This window comes from Physeter macrocephalus, chromosome 5 (genome assembly GCF_002837175.3).
Source record: "Physeter macrocephalus isolate SW-GA chromosome 5, ASM283717v5, whole genome shotgun sequence".
Classification (NCBI taxonomy): domain Eukaryota; kingdom Metazoa; phylum Chordata; class Mammalia; order Artiodactyla; family Physeteridae; genus Physeter; species Physeter macrocephalus.
Window position 1 is genome coordinate 3453434 of NC_041218.1, and position 16122 is coordinate 3469555.

General features: G+C 45.2%; 1 protein-coding gene across 1 annotated transcript in view; it reads right to left on the reverse strand.

The window, feature by feature from the left end:
• The window catches only part of DPP6 (dipeptidyl peptidase like 6), an 824646-nt gene that overhangs the window by 233393 nt on the left and 575131 nt on the right, over positions 1-16122 (reverse strand). Inside the window, exon 6 of the mRNA XM_024129132.3 lies at positions 8827-8879. Coding sequence (XP_023984900.1) covers positions 8827-8879 — 53 coding nt within the window. The remainder of the gene's footprint in view (positions 1-8826; positions 8880-16122) is intronic.

The window sequence follows — 16122 nt, forward strand, 5'->3', positions numbered from 1 at the left end:
AAAAAAAAAAAAAAAAAAAAAAAAAAAAAAAAGTGTGAGTTTTACTATAAATAAGTTATGCTGCAATGAGGCTGTAGTTATATAGCTGTGACCAGCGCATCCTTGTCTCTCTAGGGTCTGGATGACCACCCATCCCGCTGTCCTTGACTGCCGCTTTTCTGGACAAGGCTGTCCTTGAGGTTTAATCTACGCGAATGTCACTGAAGTAAATAAGGCAGGAGCTTTGTGTCCAGCCCCCGTAGGGACCGCCTGGATCAGAGGGAAGGTGATGTGAAGAGAGGACACGATAGACGAGACAGCAAGCGACACACGTGGCCGTCCCACTCTCCGTCCGCGGCTAGTACAGCCCGGCCCGTGGCGGGGGCGCGTGCCCGTCACCCTGCGGCGGGAGCGGACGGCGCAGCACACGCTGCCGCAAAGCCTCCGGCCGTCGGCCACGCGCGCCAGCCTTTTCTCTTTAGGAAAAGGCCTGTGAACGAGAACAGAGCTGACCTCGGGGACGCAGACAGAGTCGTCTCAGGTGACTGACACTCAGGCCCAGTGGAAAGGGTTCAACATAGTTGCCTCTAATTTTGTGTGACTTAGAATCGGCCCTGTGATTCTTCAAGAGACGCTGGTGAGCAGCTGAGCTCCGAAACGCACGAATCGGAACAGGCGGCTTCCAGGCTGGGCCCACTAGGTGGCGCTCACGTCAAACTCCGGCCCAGACCCAGAATGGGCCCGCGCATCGCCGTCCCGTTCTGGGGATGAACTCAGAAGACAAAAGCGCAAGGCTGTATCTCATCCCCGTGGTGCAGACGTCAGTGCTATTGAGCCTTTAATGCATTTCATTAAAGAAATCTCCAAGAACGCTGTTAACCTGCGACCTGCCACTATTTCTCTGCCGAGAGGACAAGGAGATGAGTGTTTCTGGGGAAATGTTTGTCATTTTTTCCCAGAAATAGAAGGGTTATTTCTCAGCTCCGGATAAAATCCTGGGGGTCACTTAGCGACGAGAGCAAGTGAAGAAGTGGGGTAGGACCAGCTGACCCCAGATATCCAAACTAGAAACACCTGAGTAACTTAAAAAAACTCTCGTGAGGTCCCACCCTCTGAGACTCTGGTCTAACTGATTTGGGGTGGGTCCCAGGCTCGCATCTTCTTATACTAGACAATGTCATTTAATTAATTGACTAACTTCCTCAACTGTCAGCCAACATCTATGGACTCCCTCTTGCGTTGGGAACAATTCAAGGATACGAACATACAAGTTTAGGTTCCACAAGGCGCCTGACAAAATGACGCATCACACATATCTTCACCTCATTTCCGAACGGGTTTGTCTGCTTGAAAATCTTCAGATGTGGTAGGCAAGTTTTTGAGGACAGCAGATGATTCCGTGGAGAAGAACCCCTTTGCCATGTGGCTAGTGGCTCTTCTGCCGGTAGCTCAGATCTACGGGTGCAGCCTCTCCTGTGGTTTTTCTTGAGCAGCCCTGTTCTCACCCTGGGTAACGGCCACCAGGGCCACAGACACAGGCCAAGCCCCTGCCAGCAAAGCCCCTCTTTCTGACACCTTAGAATTCAGGAGAGAAATGTGCCGGGCAGTAAATGCATATTGAAAACATTTCTAAACATTCTGTTCAGAAACATTATATACCCACGACAAGGTAACTAGCAATGTAACGCAAGGATACATTACAGTGTGAAATGAGAGGCAATCTTACTCCAGGGGCGCAGGGAGCTGCGCGGGGGGGGGCGGGGTTTAGAGGAGGGTTTTGATGTCGGGGCTTGAAGGCTCAGAAGGAGCTGGACACCCTGAGCGGGAAGTTTCTGGCGGCGTGTGGAGGGTGGGGTGAAGGACGGAGGGAGCAAAGGCGGGAGCAGGTCCTGTGGGGGGCAGTGATGGCACACACCACCAATGCGGTCCCTGGGGCAAGCAGGTCCGGCACCTGGAAGGCTTCACGTGCACCTCCACTCCCCTCCACCGCCACCCCCTACCCGTCGATCACGGCTTCCTTCCCCACAGAGCCCAGGCATAGCTCTAGACCACCTTTAAACTCAGAGCTCCAGGAAGCCATTAGAACTGATCAGAGCTGGCACTGAGGATGACATTTATTTTCTGTCTAAAGGTAGGGAAATTGCGGGGAGGGAGATTAATTAGATTTGGTTGTATAACGGAAGGTCTTGATTCCACCATGAAAAAAGCCCGTAGTGCTTTCTGCACTCCAAAATAGGCACTTAAATGCACCATCTCGTCATCCTACAGTATTTCATAACCTTTACATGAACCCTATCAGTCAGGCATTTTATTTCCATCATATGTGCGGAGTAATAGAGCCGAGAGAAGCAAAGAAAGTTTTCCATGATTACACAGGTAGAAAGGCTGCCTGGGAATTTATTCCCAGATAGATTTGACTTTAAAGTTCATGCTATTTTGATAGTGCTTGCTAACAGTTTGGATTTCAGGGGAGGAAGGGAGAGAAGGAGGGAGGCCTGGAGGGGAAGGGAGCCGGAGACGGGGAAGCAGCTAAGACCAAGTCCTACAGGAGAGCTCGGAGCTGTCCACAGTTCTGAAATTACTGTGAATGCCGATAACAGCAGGACTCTCCCTGCCGGATGCCACGGTAGACACGTAAAATGCCATTCTAAGAACTCTCTTTCTCCTACATTTTGGCACTTCCTCAAGGTTTACAAGCAATCCTATTCATGCAACTTCCGGCAGCTCTGCAGAGCGAAGTGTGTCTGAGTGGAAGGTCCGGTGCAGGGTCCTGGGGAAGGAGATGTGGAGACACTGACACTGCTGGGATTCTGCCCGCTGCCCTCATGAACTCACTACTTTCAATATTCTCATGCATCAGGCTCAACTCACACAGGCACAGGCTGCCACAGATTTAATTAGAGGGACATGGAGTATAAACCCTTGGCATCTGTCTTCATTCTCCAAGTGAACACCAGAGCCCATAATCCCAATCATGTGGTCTCTACGCTTGAGCCTTCACTGCTCCCCACCGGGTCTCCTAATTGGCTCCATGTTCCTGATCATCCTTTCCTTCTCTCTACACACACGCATAAAACGAATCTACGCCCGCCACCTTCACCACGCCTCTCTTCCGCTCGGTGTTCAGTGTGTTCTTAGTGGAAAGACCCATCACACCGGGGTGGGGTTTAGGTCTCCCACACGCCAGGCTCACCCTAAACCCACCCAACCCTATCTCTCCCCATGCAGAGCCCCATGAGAAGAGCCCTGCTCGGGCCTGGCCTGGCACCCCACTAACTCCAGGAAGATGCTGGCTCGTGGAAAAGGTCAAGCCTGTTTAATGCTTTACCCGACCTGGAACATCTCCTCTCTGTCTCCATCTATTAGACCAAACCAAACCAAACCAAACCAAACTTACTCAATTATAAGGCTCCACTCAAGCCAGACTTCCTTTCTGAGATCCTTTATGACATCTCTTCTTTTGTGTTCAGTGTTTAAAATACCCATTTGAGGCACTTAATTTTATATTGTTATATAAGTCTGTGTCTTTCCTCTTCAACAAGATTTTAAACTTCTTAAGGATAGCAACTGTGCTTTTGTTGCTCAATACAGCATTTCAATAAATGTTTGTTGACTTATACTGTCTTTTCTGCTTCCACTGGAGGCAAAACAAGAAAGTCTTAAAAATTAATTGCAGTAAGTCAGATTGAGATGAGATAAAAAGAACTTATTGAGCATTGAGAACTGTAGATAGTTGAAGCTACAGACATCTCTTTTAAGAGATAAATTCAAATCACATGGGCAGGACTTCCCTGGTGGCGCAGCGGTTAAGAATCCGCCTGCCAATGCAGGGGACACGGTTTCGAGCCCTGGTCCAGGAAGATCCCACATGCCGCGGAGCAACTAAGCCTGTGCACCACAACTACTGAGCCTGCTCTCTAGAGCCCGTGAGCCACAACTACTGAGCCCGCATGCCACAACTACTGACGCCTGCGTGCCTAGAGTCTGTGCTCCTCAACAAGAGAAGCCACCGCAATGAGAAGCCTGTGCACCGCAACAAAGAGTAGGTCCCGCTTGCTGCAACTACAGAAAGCCTGTGCGCAGCAACAAAGACCCCATGCAGCCAATAAATAAATAAATTAATTAATTTAAAAAAATCACATGGGCATCAAAATCACCTGAGTGTCACAGAACAAGTCTTAGCTTTGAAAAATGATTAAACGGGATTTTATTATTGTAGGGGTTATATCATTCCTCTCCTTGTAACAAAAAGGATTTGAGCTGGCTAGAAAGTAAAGTCTAAAAAAATTTAATTACAAGACTATAAATATATATTGGGGATATATTACAATATGAAGAATAACATTCCCAGGCATTCACTAGAAGCAAAATTCTCTGCCGTGCACTTTGCATGTATCATTCCACTTAATTCTTATAATGTGCCTATGAGGTGAGCACTATTATTAACATCTTTTTTAAAATATGGAAACTAAGATCGTCAAAGTACAGCAACTATCAAGGTCACACAGCCAAGAGTCAGCTGCAGACTGGGATTCACATTAAGGTCTATGGGACCACAGGGCTTCAGCTCTTAACTCCTGGGTCATGATATCAGGCAAGGTACTGGGCATTGTGCTATGTTGTCAACCTAGATTTCTATTTTCTAAATAAAAGGAATGCTCTTCTGCATCCCAGACTATAAAGTTAGACAGTAACCCTGGGCAGAAGGAATCTATGCCTCAGTTTATTATTTTCACAGATGCAGAATGTGACTTCATAAGTCAACCAGAATGCCAAAGGAACACAGTTCTGTACAATGTGTTTGGTACAGGTAAATAAGCAAGGTTGGGGCAACAATATCCACAGAAGATGGCCTGACATGTAAACAAAAATGCCTCTGAATACGTCTCAGTTTCTGTTCTATTATTTCTCTGTTTGCCAAACTCCAAAACGCCAATGCTACATAACTACGGGGTATACCAAATTTTTCTTAAAATTGATTTCTGTTGTAGAAGGATTGATTTTCTCTAGCCCATATGATTTTCAGAAAGATCCTAAAAGATATAAGAAATTATAAATATATAGAAATATAGTTTTTCTAAAAAAAAGCACTCAAGCCAATGGGAAAACTAATCCAAAAAAGAGTCATGTCAGGAAAATGTCAAGAAACAGCCAAGTCTACCAAAGACTGCTAGGAAAACACACAATGGACCCTTAACAGAGCACATTTAGCTGGTTATAATCTCTATTATGAAAGACTGCTTTATTTTGTTGACATTCTGATATAAAGACTTAGTGAAACACTTTATGTTAAAAATAATAGCTTTAATTCTGGCTTAATAAACAAATTCACATAAAAGACACGTCCTTTACGAATACAATTTTTGAAAATTTAGTATGTGAAAGTCAAACGCAACTACCCTTAGGTTCTAGATCTCTGAATAAATGAAAATTCAGTTGGCTCGGCATTCTCATTATAACCCAAGCCATTACATGCACACGGGGTTCTAGTGGGCTCCAGCTGCAGAGGTCACAGCTGGAGGAGGAGGAATTTAAACACAGGACACGAAGGCCTCTTTACGGCTCGTGGAAGAGACAGAAAAGAGGATACCCCCTTCCCAGATTCTTCCGTCATTGGAAAAAGGAAGGAAACCAGAGTTTAGAGGGCACTGAAAAATTAATTTGATCTTTATCTGTGATTGGTTGGAAAGTCTGAAGCCAAGGGGGGAAAAAAAAGCTATAAAGGACAAATAATCCCATCCATACTGAATGGCCTCTGGCTGGAAGAGAGGAATTGAGGGGAGAGAGGGATGAAACGAGAGGTGAGAATTTGAGAAAAAGATACAGATCTGTGACTCCAGAAGTATCAAGAGAAGCTCTCAGATTTTTGGTTCTATGAGTAATGTAAATTTAAATATTTTAATAGAGATAGTTTTATTTTAAAAAGACAATTGTGCTTTCCTTGATACCCCAAACCCAGCTATTGGGCTGTGTTCTCCCCTTGCCAACTGGTGGAGCTCTGGCACAACTGACTGAGCTCAACAAACCCATTCTGGAGACTGAAGCTGCAAAAGCTCCAAGCCTAAAGTCCCATCCAGTTTGGAAATCCACTGTCTCATTAATACAAATAAGATTTTGACAATACTTGAAATTAATTAATTCATTTATTTTGCATAAACGGTCGAGCAATGCCGTGTTTGGAGAAGCTGTCAGTTTATGTGGTGATGAACCATAGACATCCTCATCTTCCAGAGATTGTTTCCCATAAATGTAACAAGTAATCTGCTACATCTTTCAATCTTGTAAGAGTCCTTATGTAACTAAGCAGGACCATATGGGGCCTCCCCAGAACAGACCCCTCGCCCCATGCCTTCTGCCTGCCTCTTGTCTGTAGAAAATCTGTAGCATACCTAGGCTTTCTGCAAGTTCCAACAAGTAAATTTAATCAGAGAAGCGAGAAAATGCAGAAAGAAAGGAAAACAGTAAAACAAGACAAAATAATAATAGTTTAGCCATTAAACAAAGTCAAGGACCTTCAGTTCCTCCTCAAGGGCTGTAGATAATATTCTGAACTGTGCCCTTTGAGCTGTTTTGCAGATACTGAAACCCCCACCAGGTGGAAGAAGTTAACTGCACGCTGCCCACAAGCACGTAGACCCCAGACCAGGTGGAACCAGAGGATTGATGATGTTGACTCCCAATTACCTCACCACCAGCCAAGCAGAAGAAGGTCCACGAGCTGATCACACACCCCACAACCCCCCTCTCTCATCCTGTCATTAAAAACCTTTTCCTGAAGCCTTTGGGGAGTTTGGGCCTTTTATGCACTAGCTACCTGGACTCCTTGCTTGGTGCCTGAAGTAAACGCTGCACTTTCCTTCACCACAACCTGGTGTCAGTAGATTGGCTTTACTGTGTGTAGGCGAGCGGACCCAAGTTTGGTTCGGTAACACTTAGAAAAGCAATAAATTAGCACCACTAAAAATCTGATATTTACAGCTGTAATTTTACCCAAGGCTGTTGTTTTGATGGCACAGGATTGAGAGTGAGCCAGGCTATGCTGGATTCCAGCTCTCCTGGGCACCAGCTATGAGATGACAGAGAGTTCTCACTGTAAAAGGCGGAGAAGAATGCTTTTTTGCAGGACTGATGTGCTAGGGTAGGGGCACTTGAGACTCATTCAATACATGATGGCAATTATTATTACTATGATTATTTTAAAAATACCAAAAGCAGCTCACGCTTCGTTGGCATCCTCTATGGAGGGATCATCATCCTCACCGTGAGCGCTGAAACCAAGCCTTCAGCACACACCACCTTGTCCTTCGGTTTGTGGCTGGTTTGGCAAACTCTTGTGCCAGGTTCTCAGAACCTATTTCTCTTAAATTCTAACTGATGCAGTAAAATATTTACACCATGTGTCAAGCACAAAATGCTTTTCAAGTTTTGAGTTTTACAAATTTATATAAGATGAAATGAAATATCCATCATCCACAATAAATTCTATTGTTCCCAGAAGGGGTAGATAAATCTCAAGGCATAATTATACTCCTGCCTGCCGTGACCTTTGAAGATGCATATCTGTTTGAAAAATAATAGAATAATTCCTCCTTAGTGAAAAACATTTGAGTTTCTATTTGAACTATGCTTTAAAAAAAAAACACCTATGGATACTTTGTTTTCACTACTTTGTTTTCTCGGGGCTTGATTTTTCTAATAGTCTAATGGAAACGATTAATCACCTTTGGCCACATGTCTACATGTATCTTTCATTTATCAAATGAAATTATTTTCCCCAAGTTTTTTTTCCAAGGATATGCTCATATTCTACCTAAACTTAGTAGAAAACAGACAGCAGCAGTTGTGAAACATAGATGCTGTGATTAATGCTCTCCTAAGGAACAATACTTATTAGCAACTCCTGCTGTTTGTTTAAATTTGCTTAGGAAAATTAGGATGCCTCCCCGTAAACAGTCACGGGAATTTACACAACATTGCCAGCAGCACAATCCAATTTCTTTGAACATTTCCTGAGCACTTCACCTTTTCGAAAAAAAAAGTGAGAGAAACCGTGGAGGGTATAAAGGAGAAGGAAAAGGTGGGAACAAGAACACGGGCAGGGGTGAGGGCGGAGGGGTTGTAGGCGGGTGGGGGAGGGGAGGAAGAAGGAAGAAGGAGGAAGACGAGGGGAGAGAAAGAAAGAATAAAAATGGAAGCAGTAAAAGCCATCCCTGCCATACTCTCCTTGCTCTGCAAGTGGTTTTCCGAGTGCCCACTCAACAAATGGCTTCCCCAAACTTCAATCATGTCTTAACACCTCCGGACTCCAAAGATGAGCTCCCGATAATGCACCCCACGTTGTGTGTGGCTGTGTCTACCCAGAACTGAAAATTCAGCAAAATCACGCTTGCACTCATGTCTTTCCTCCCCACTCACACTTTTGGGTCCCAAATCTTGCATTTTTGAGAAACAAGATGAGCTTAGGGTGCTGCCCTCTCTATTATGTATATAAAACCAGGAAACCTGCTTGGAATCCTAGGTCGAATCACCATGCCCTAGAGGGGCCACAGCTGATTACAAAGTGGGGCGGGGGGAAAGGGGAATCTTTCTCTGCAAACCTGGGAACCAGAGAAGGAGGTGGTGGAGCTGTTCCAGGAAGGGGGGCTTCACAAATGGGCAGGAAACTGCACTCAAGTGACCCCCTCGGCCCTGGAGGCATCACGGAGGTCCCACAGCATTGGGACACTTTGCTGTCAAGAAATAAAGTGGCTCATTTCCTGCCCTAAGAATTAAGCAACTAGTCAGTGCTCTGCTTTGCGCTTTGTTTTGCAGATTTCACGTTAAAAGAAAATGAAAGAACAATCTTACCCATGAGGAATTTTGCTCAGGACATAATATCCAGTATAGGAGTGCTGATATATCTGAAACAGACAAAAATAAACAAGAAACAATAAAACAAGCATTGAGACAATGGTTGTGATTATGATATTTTTCAAATCACTGTGAATCCTAATAAACATCCCTGGACCAAAAGCAGTTAGTCAGGAGACCTGGCGGCAAAGTCTTTTATTTACTCCGGAAGTTAATTTGCATACCTTGTTTGTTTTATTTTCACCATTTGCATGTAGTTTACCAGGCAGCCAGAGGCTAGATGTCATCTCCATGACTACCTGGCTTGTGATTAAATCCGGGGCAGAGACTTCCAGCTCAACTAAATGTAGCACAGAACTAACGAGGACACTGCTCACTGGAGGCTGCCCGACAGCCAGCTGGACCCTGAAACTGTAAGACCCACGCACTGCTGTAAACTACGGCCGATTCTACCGTGTATCCTCGGTGAGTACTGAAGCCAAGATAGGCTTAATTGGGCAAACTCCTGCCCCCTTGGACAATTTGATGTGCAGGTTTTAGCTTCACGGAGTGGTCAATAAACTAAGAACTCATTGCAAGGGGAGCATGGCTTTCAAAACTAAGGTAACAACAACAAAACAGCATTTCCAAACTCCTGTAACCCCCAAATCTCAGATGTGCCTCCTAAACTCTTGAACCAGGAGAATACTCCCCAACCCATAAATGCAGTGACTACGATGCGGGGAGTACCCCCAAAGAAGGGAGGACGTGGTCTCCATCCTCTCCAGCTTTCCGGACAGAGGCCCTCCCCAGGGTGTGGAATGTGAAGGGTTACCCCGCAGGGTTGAAGTGAGAACCGTACACTTCACTTTCTTTCCTCTACCTGTGGAACTTTGGACAGTTGGCACCCTGTGTGGGCAAACGTTCAGGGACTAGCATTTTAAAAGCAGCTTTCTACAGATAACAGGTGAGGGACATGCAGCTGAGGAAGACAGATCTACTGTAGAGCACGTGTAATATGGATGCATTTGGAACTGATGATGGAAGTGAATCTTCAAAAGAAAAATGGTTAGGATTTGCTAATACCTCTGACCCCCCATCTAGTCTGGGCCCCAAGATTAATTTCTAGGAAATCACAGTAGATCAGTTATTTGGAGAAAATTGGCGCAGATATAAAGAATAAACAGCAGCACTTAAGTCGCAATGACCTTTTGCTTCCAGTGACGTCAAGACTCCTGAACCAGACACACGGGGCCTGGGGTGACCTGCTGGATGGCAGGAGATGGGCATCTGACTGGGGAATTACTTTAAATACTGGTCTAATTATGGAGAAATAACCTCTATGGAACAAAATCGTGAAGAAGAACTTCACAGAGCTGCCATGGCCATCTGAGCAGGACCAGAGAACGCTAACTGCTGCTTCTGAAGCGCCGCACAGTGACGCTCCCCCAGGAGAAGAAGGAAGCGCCTGCGGTCCAGCCCCTGCGTCCTGAGCAGATTGATGCTCAGAGAGCCCCTCGGAGGTCCTTGAGCTCTGACCAAACGTCGCCTCTGTGAGCAGACGCCGGAGCAGAAGCTGGGCGGATCCGTCCCACTTCCCCACGGTTATGGCGTCGGGCGCTGTGCTGTGAGGTGCTTCCGACCTCTCCTTCCAACTGTGTGTCTTTTCACACTATGTGTCGCACTTTATTTTCACAGTAACCCCAGGAAGGCAAAAGATGACCTTTGCTTGTTAAGACAGGAAACTGAGGCCCAGAGAGGGCAGAGGAGGGTGGAGGAAAGGCAAAGGGGGTGGGAGGGGTGGAGGCACGAGGAAGGGAGCAGAGCAGGGAGGGTGGGTCCTAATTCCGTCCCCTTGGGTGCTGGGGGACTTAGTGACTCAAACAAATAGAATGTGACAGAGACGATGGTCTTAGGCTTCTGAGAGCGGGTTATAAAAGGTATCGTGGCCACCTCCTAGCTCCCTTTCAGATCACCTGCTCAGGGGGAGGCTGGCCACCACGGTGTGAGGACACTCGAGCAGCCCTGTGAGGAGGTCTGGGTGGTGGGGGGCCGAGGTTCTTCCCCATTCGATCACCAACATCCAGCAAGGAACTCAGGGAGCTTGGAAGTGGATTCCTCACCTGCAGTCAAGGCTTCAGATGATGCAGCCCTGGCCGATAACCTCACGAGAGAACGTGAGCCAGAGATGCTCAGATAAGATGGTCCTGAATTCCTGACCCACAGTCATCACGAGATAATAAATGTGGGTTATCTTAAGCCACTAAGTTTTGGATAGTTTCTTACACAGCAATAGGTAAATAACATATCTAGTTTAAATCCAAAGAAAAAAGATAGCTAATAAATCAGATGTGAGTACACTGAGTTACTGGGTTCCCTCCCTAAAAACTTTCAGCAACTTCTAAAGCAAATAGACAAATTCCTTATCGAAAGAGTGTCGGTACAGAAGAAGTGAGGGGCTGGTGGGGGGGCATTATAGGCAAAAACACTTGGAGGAAGCCTTCGAAATTACCACAGAGAACAGCCCAAAGCACTGAAGGTGACGGTGGTGGTGATGCTGGTGTTGAGAGGGGCTACTAGCATTTTGAAGCACATACTATGTACTAGGTAGCATGCCCACTCCTTAGCATACATGAATTCATTCAATCTGTATGAGGAATGTATTAGTATTCCATTTTTAGGATAGGAAAATTGAGTCAAATGCAAGCAAGATTTGGCCTGAGGTCTGTTTCTCTCTATGCACATATTGGAAATTGACTGAACAAAGGGTACAGCTCTTAATTCTCAAGTTACAAATCCAAGTTGACTGTTGTCAACTGAAAAATCCAGAATACCAACAGACATAATAAACATGCAAAGTAAGGACATGTGCTGTCTTTCTTGGTCTTATTAAATCCATCTGGAAACAGTGATTTCAATTCATTCTCTGGTTATGACATTCCCAAACCCCTAGACTTACATCTTTGCATACCTCTTTAAATATACTGGCAAATGACCCTGAAATTCAGCTTTGTGATATCTTCTGAGTGGAACCAGTGAGAAAAAGGAAGACAGAATTAAAATAACCTTATAAGGGCAATGGTAAGAAGAAGATGAGAGAGAACTATCCCTTTACAATTCTATGTCTGTACTGTCAGGCAAAAAGAAAAAAAAAAGGCATATATGGATGGGAAATGTAATAGAATATCTGGAAAACAAAATCACTAATTAGAAAAATTCAAACAAAATGAAAGAGAGTCAAGAAGTCGAGACTGGATCTGCCAACTATGTACGGGACAGAAGCATTCCAGAGTAAACTGTTAATGCAAATGGAAAGCCTTTAACATGAAAGTGCAATTATGACTCAAGTGCTACTCAAAAAAATGGAAGTGGGAGGAAGATGCAAGGATTTTCTCACTGCTCCAAGATGAAACAATCAAATACCATTCTCTTCCACAAAATATTCTCTCAACCCGGAGCCAAAAGAACCCCAGGCACAAAGAAAACAACTTTGAAAGAGGACAAATTTCAAGAGTTTCATTTGCCGATGCCTTACCTCAAAACGCATTAACAATAAGCTATATCTCACTGAAAGAATTTTTCCCATGGAGAGATAAAAGTCTTTTCTTGTGTGTGTGGTCTCTATCTCTTGTATTTATGCTTCTTTCTTTAAAACAGACTCTAAATACTTCTGATCATGGAAAAAAGTACAAAGAGTTGGAAGTTGGTAAGACTGCATTGCTATTTTTCTGTGAGTGGACTTTTAGAAGTTCATGAATATAAGTTACTTCGGTTTCTTCCCACAGCAACAAATTGCTCTTGGAAAATGAATGCATGAAAAACTGTTACCCAAAACACCATTCACAAGGTGGGAAGACAATTTCAGCATATCATTTTTTAAAATATATCATGCAACATAGTTCATACTGGCATTCAATAATTGGGAAAAAATAACCAGTGAAGGGCTTGTCTTGGGCTAAGGTCATATTTGGTCTGCTTCTAATATTTCGGAAACATCACTCTGCCCACAGCTTTCTTTCTGATCCTCTCCCCTCATCACCCACTGAGCCACACTTTTGATTTCTCTCCGGTCTTTCCTACCTCAGCCCCATCACGCACACTAACCCAGACTCACTTTACATCTTCTTCCTCTATGAAACCTTCCACTCTTGTAGTTTTAAACTATGATTACCTGAATATTGGTAATTTCACAGATCTATCTCCTCCCAGTGTAGACCAGTGTACCAGACTCCCCCCCTCGACATCTCCATCTTATGTCTCACAGGCACCCCAAACTCAATATTCTCCAAGTTATCTCTTACCTACCCGTAAAACCTAGCTCTCCTTCGATACTTCCTATCCCGTTGGTGGCCCCCTCATCGCCTCAGTAATCTGAGCTGAAAACCTGGTTTTTCCTGACTCCATTCTTTGCCTCCTTCCTCCTCTGGCTCAATTCAATCTATCTCCAAATTGTGCCAAATTAACTTCTTAAGTCCTTCTCAAATCCGTCACCCACTCCTCATCCCTATGGCAAGCACCTTCCTTCAGACCTGCCCCCATCCTTCCTCTCCGGGACTAACCTCTGAGATCTTGACCCCATTGCCTCCTGATACCTGTTGAACTTTATCAACTCCTCTACCACGAATTACGTGCCTTATATTTTTCGTCACTCCCTCTCCTTGTTCCTTCTCTCGAATCTGTAGAATTCAAATCTCCCACATTAAAAAATCCTTGGTCGTTCCCCCCGCCACCCCTCCGACTCCTTCTTCTTTTAAACTATCATGGCACTTCAGAAGGAAAGTCTACACTGCTTCACTTTCTATCACTTTGAACCCACTGCATTATCCTCCCGACATCCTCAAATTGCCACCTCCAAGTGGATGTCCCGCTGCCGTACATATGATATCTTCCTAATTTCCAGCCCGCTCGCTATCTCTGTGGTACGTGATAAAGATGATAGGAATCCTTCTCCCTGCTTCATTCCACGGCAGGTCACTACTTTCCATCTCCTCTTGCCTTCCTCCTTCCAGCCTCTTTGCCTTTCCTTTCTGCTGTGCAGACCCCTTGAATGGATGCAGGCACCAACCTGCCACTCTTGGGGGTTTCCCTTGTTGGTCTACACCCTTGGTCTGGAAGAGCACATTCATTTCTGCTTTCTTGTGAGGCTTCTTACTGAATTCATATTTTTATGCTTGATCCATCTTCTGAGTTCTAGACTCATATTTTCAGCTTGTGTTGGGCCTTTCAGCATAGATGCTTTCACCAAAACTTTTACACCACATTCAATATTTTGAAAACCAAATAAACCCTTTTCCTCCTAAATAATTCTCTTTGATGTTCTTCCACTTACCTGGTCTCTCAGTAGAAACATACTGGAATTAGCTCCAACCATTTCTATTCCTTCCTTTCCTTACTGTCCTTGTACAATTGGTTTCCGATTGGAAATTTCACTGGACTTTGTAATTTTGGAATGAACCTTAAATTCAGAGCACATTTTCCACCCTCAGTAACGCTGCCCTAGTGTGGGATGCCTAAGTGGCCCCAGTGACCTTCCAGTTGACCCGCCAGCCTCCCGCCTCCTTCCCAAGGCCTCGGGAAGTCCCTTCTTCACAGCCGACAAGTTGGGAGCAGTGTGGTGGGTGTGGCGGTTCGGGACAGTTCTGGAGTAGGACACGCCTACTCCTGTGGAGCCACTACTATTATTATACAGTTTTAGAGGAAGACACAGGATCAGTTCTCAGCCTGCTGATCACCCGAGGGGTGAACTCAGGAAAATTACTTAACCTCTGAGCCTGAGTGTTAGAGCTGTGAGTACTTGTTCAGGAAATTTAAACCACGAGAAAGGAATCAAGAACGCTCTTGTTTAAATTTTAAGGAGAATTATACGATCTAGTGACTAGCATTATGCAGAATCCATGAAACTCTTTTTTTCTCTACTCTTTTGGGCTGTAAGAAAACAGGAATTCCACTGAGAATGCAGAGTTGGAGCTAACCTATTTCAAGGGCCGGGAGAGGTAGGAAAACAACTGAGATTTTCCCCTGGCTGCCTGGTCAGCACAATCTCTCTATTCTTTAGTGTTCCAATAACGAGATGGATGGTCCCCTGAGGTGGTAAGCCCCCCCAGCACTGACAGAATTCAAGCAGAGTCTGGACAGCCACTGTGAGGAGTGCTCTAGAATGGCTGTGAAACGGAGCAGGACCCTATGGTCCTTGCCCCCCCGTGTCCACCTCCTGCCTTTCGTCTGTGGAAACACTTTAGCCAAAGAATAAGTTTAATCAGAGAAATGAGAAAATGCAGAAACAACAGAAAAAAGTCAAAAGAGATCAAATCATAATAGTCAGTAAGCAAAGTCAAGGACCTTTAGTTCCTCCTCAAGGGCTATAGGTAATATTCTGAGCCCTGTCCTGTGAGCTGTCTTACAGATACTGAAAGCCACCAGGTGGCAGAAGTTAACTACACGATGACCAGACGTAGCCATGACATAAGCTGCCACAATTCTGAGAACTGGCCTCAAGGAAATGGGAACAAACCGACCCTGGAACTGAAGACTAGCTGTACTTAAAACAATCAAGGTGATGTTGGTCAGACCACCGCAGGACCAATCTCAATATGATGGTCAGAGCTGACGGCACTGCTGCTGCATGTAGCCCCCTCCCTCGGCCTAGAAAAGCTCTTGCCCCCTGCCTGTCAGTGGCGAGTAGGGGGAGCCGGCCTTTGGACAGAAGTCTGCCCTCTTCCCCACCCCCACCCCGGTTGCCAGCCTCCAAACTAAAGCAAACTTCCCTCTCCACCAACCTGGCCTCTTTAATGGCTTTTGAGCGGCGAGCAGCCGGACCCCCCTTTCGGTTACAGGTGTGACCATCCCGAAGCCGATGCTCCGGGGCACATGCCTATCCCTTTCCTATTTGATCCTATATTCTATTTATAGAGGAAATTAAACGTATCAGAGGGTGCAGATGAGCTCAGAGTAAGAGTCTCCCAAGCTAGGATCAAGGACACCATGGATGGAATACGTGGTTAAAGAAACAAGATACGGTAACGTGATGTGAACAGAGGCTAAAAGTACTGGCAAAGATTAACACAGGAAAAAGATAGATTGGGCAGGGAAAGAAAGTGAGATTTGGAAACCGAATGGTAAAAAAAAAAGAAGAAAAATTATCTGCATGAGATGCACGCTGATGAGTGAAAAAAATAGAAACCTGAAGGGAAAAAATAAAAACTCTAAAAGAAGTTGGAAAATGTGAGATTTCTTGGCTTTAAAATTGGAGAAAATAGGGCTTCCCTGGTGGCGCAGTGGTTGAGAGCCCGCCTGCCGATGCAGGGGACGCGGGTT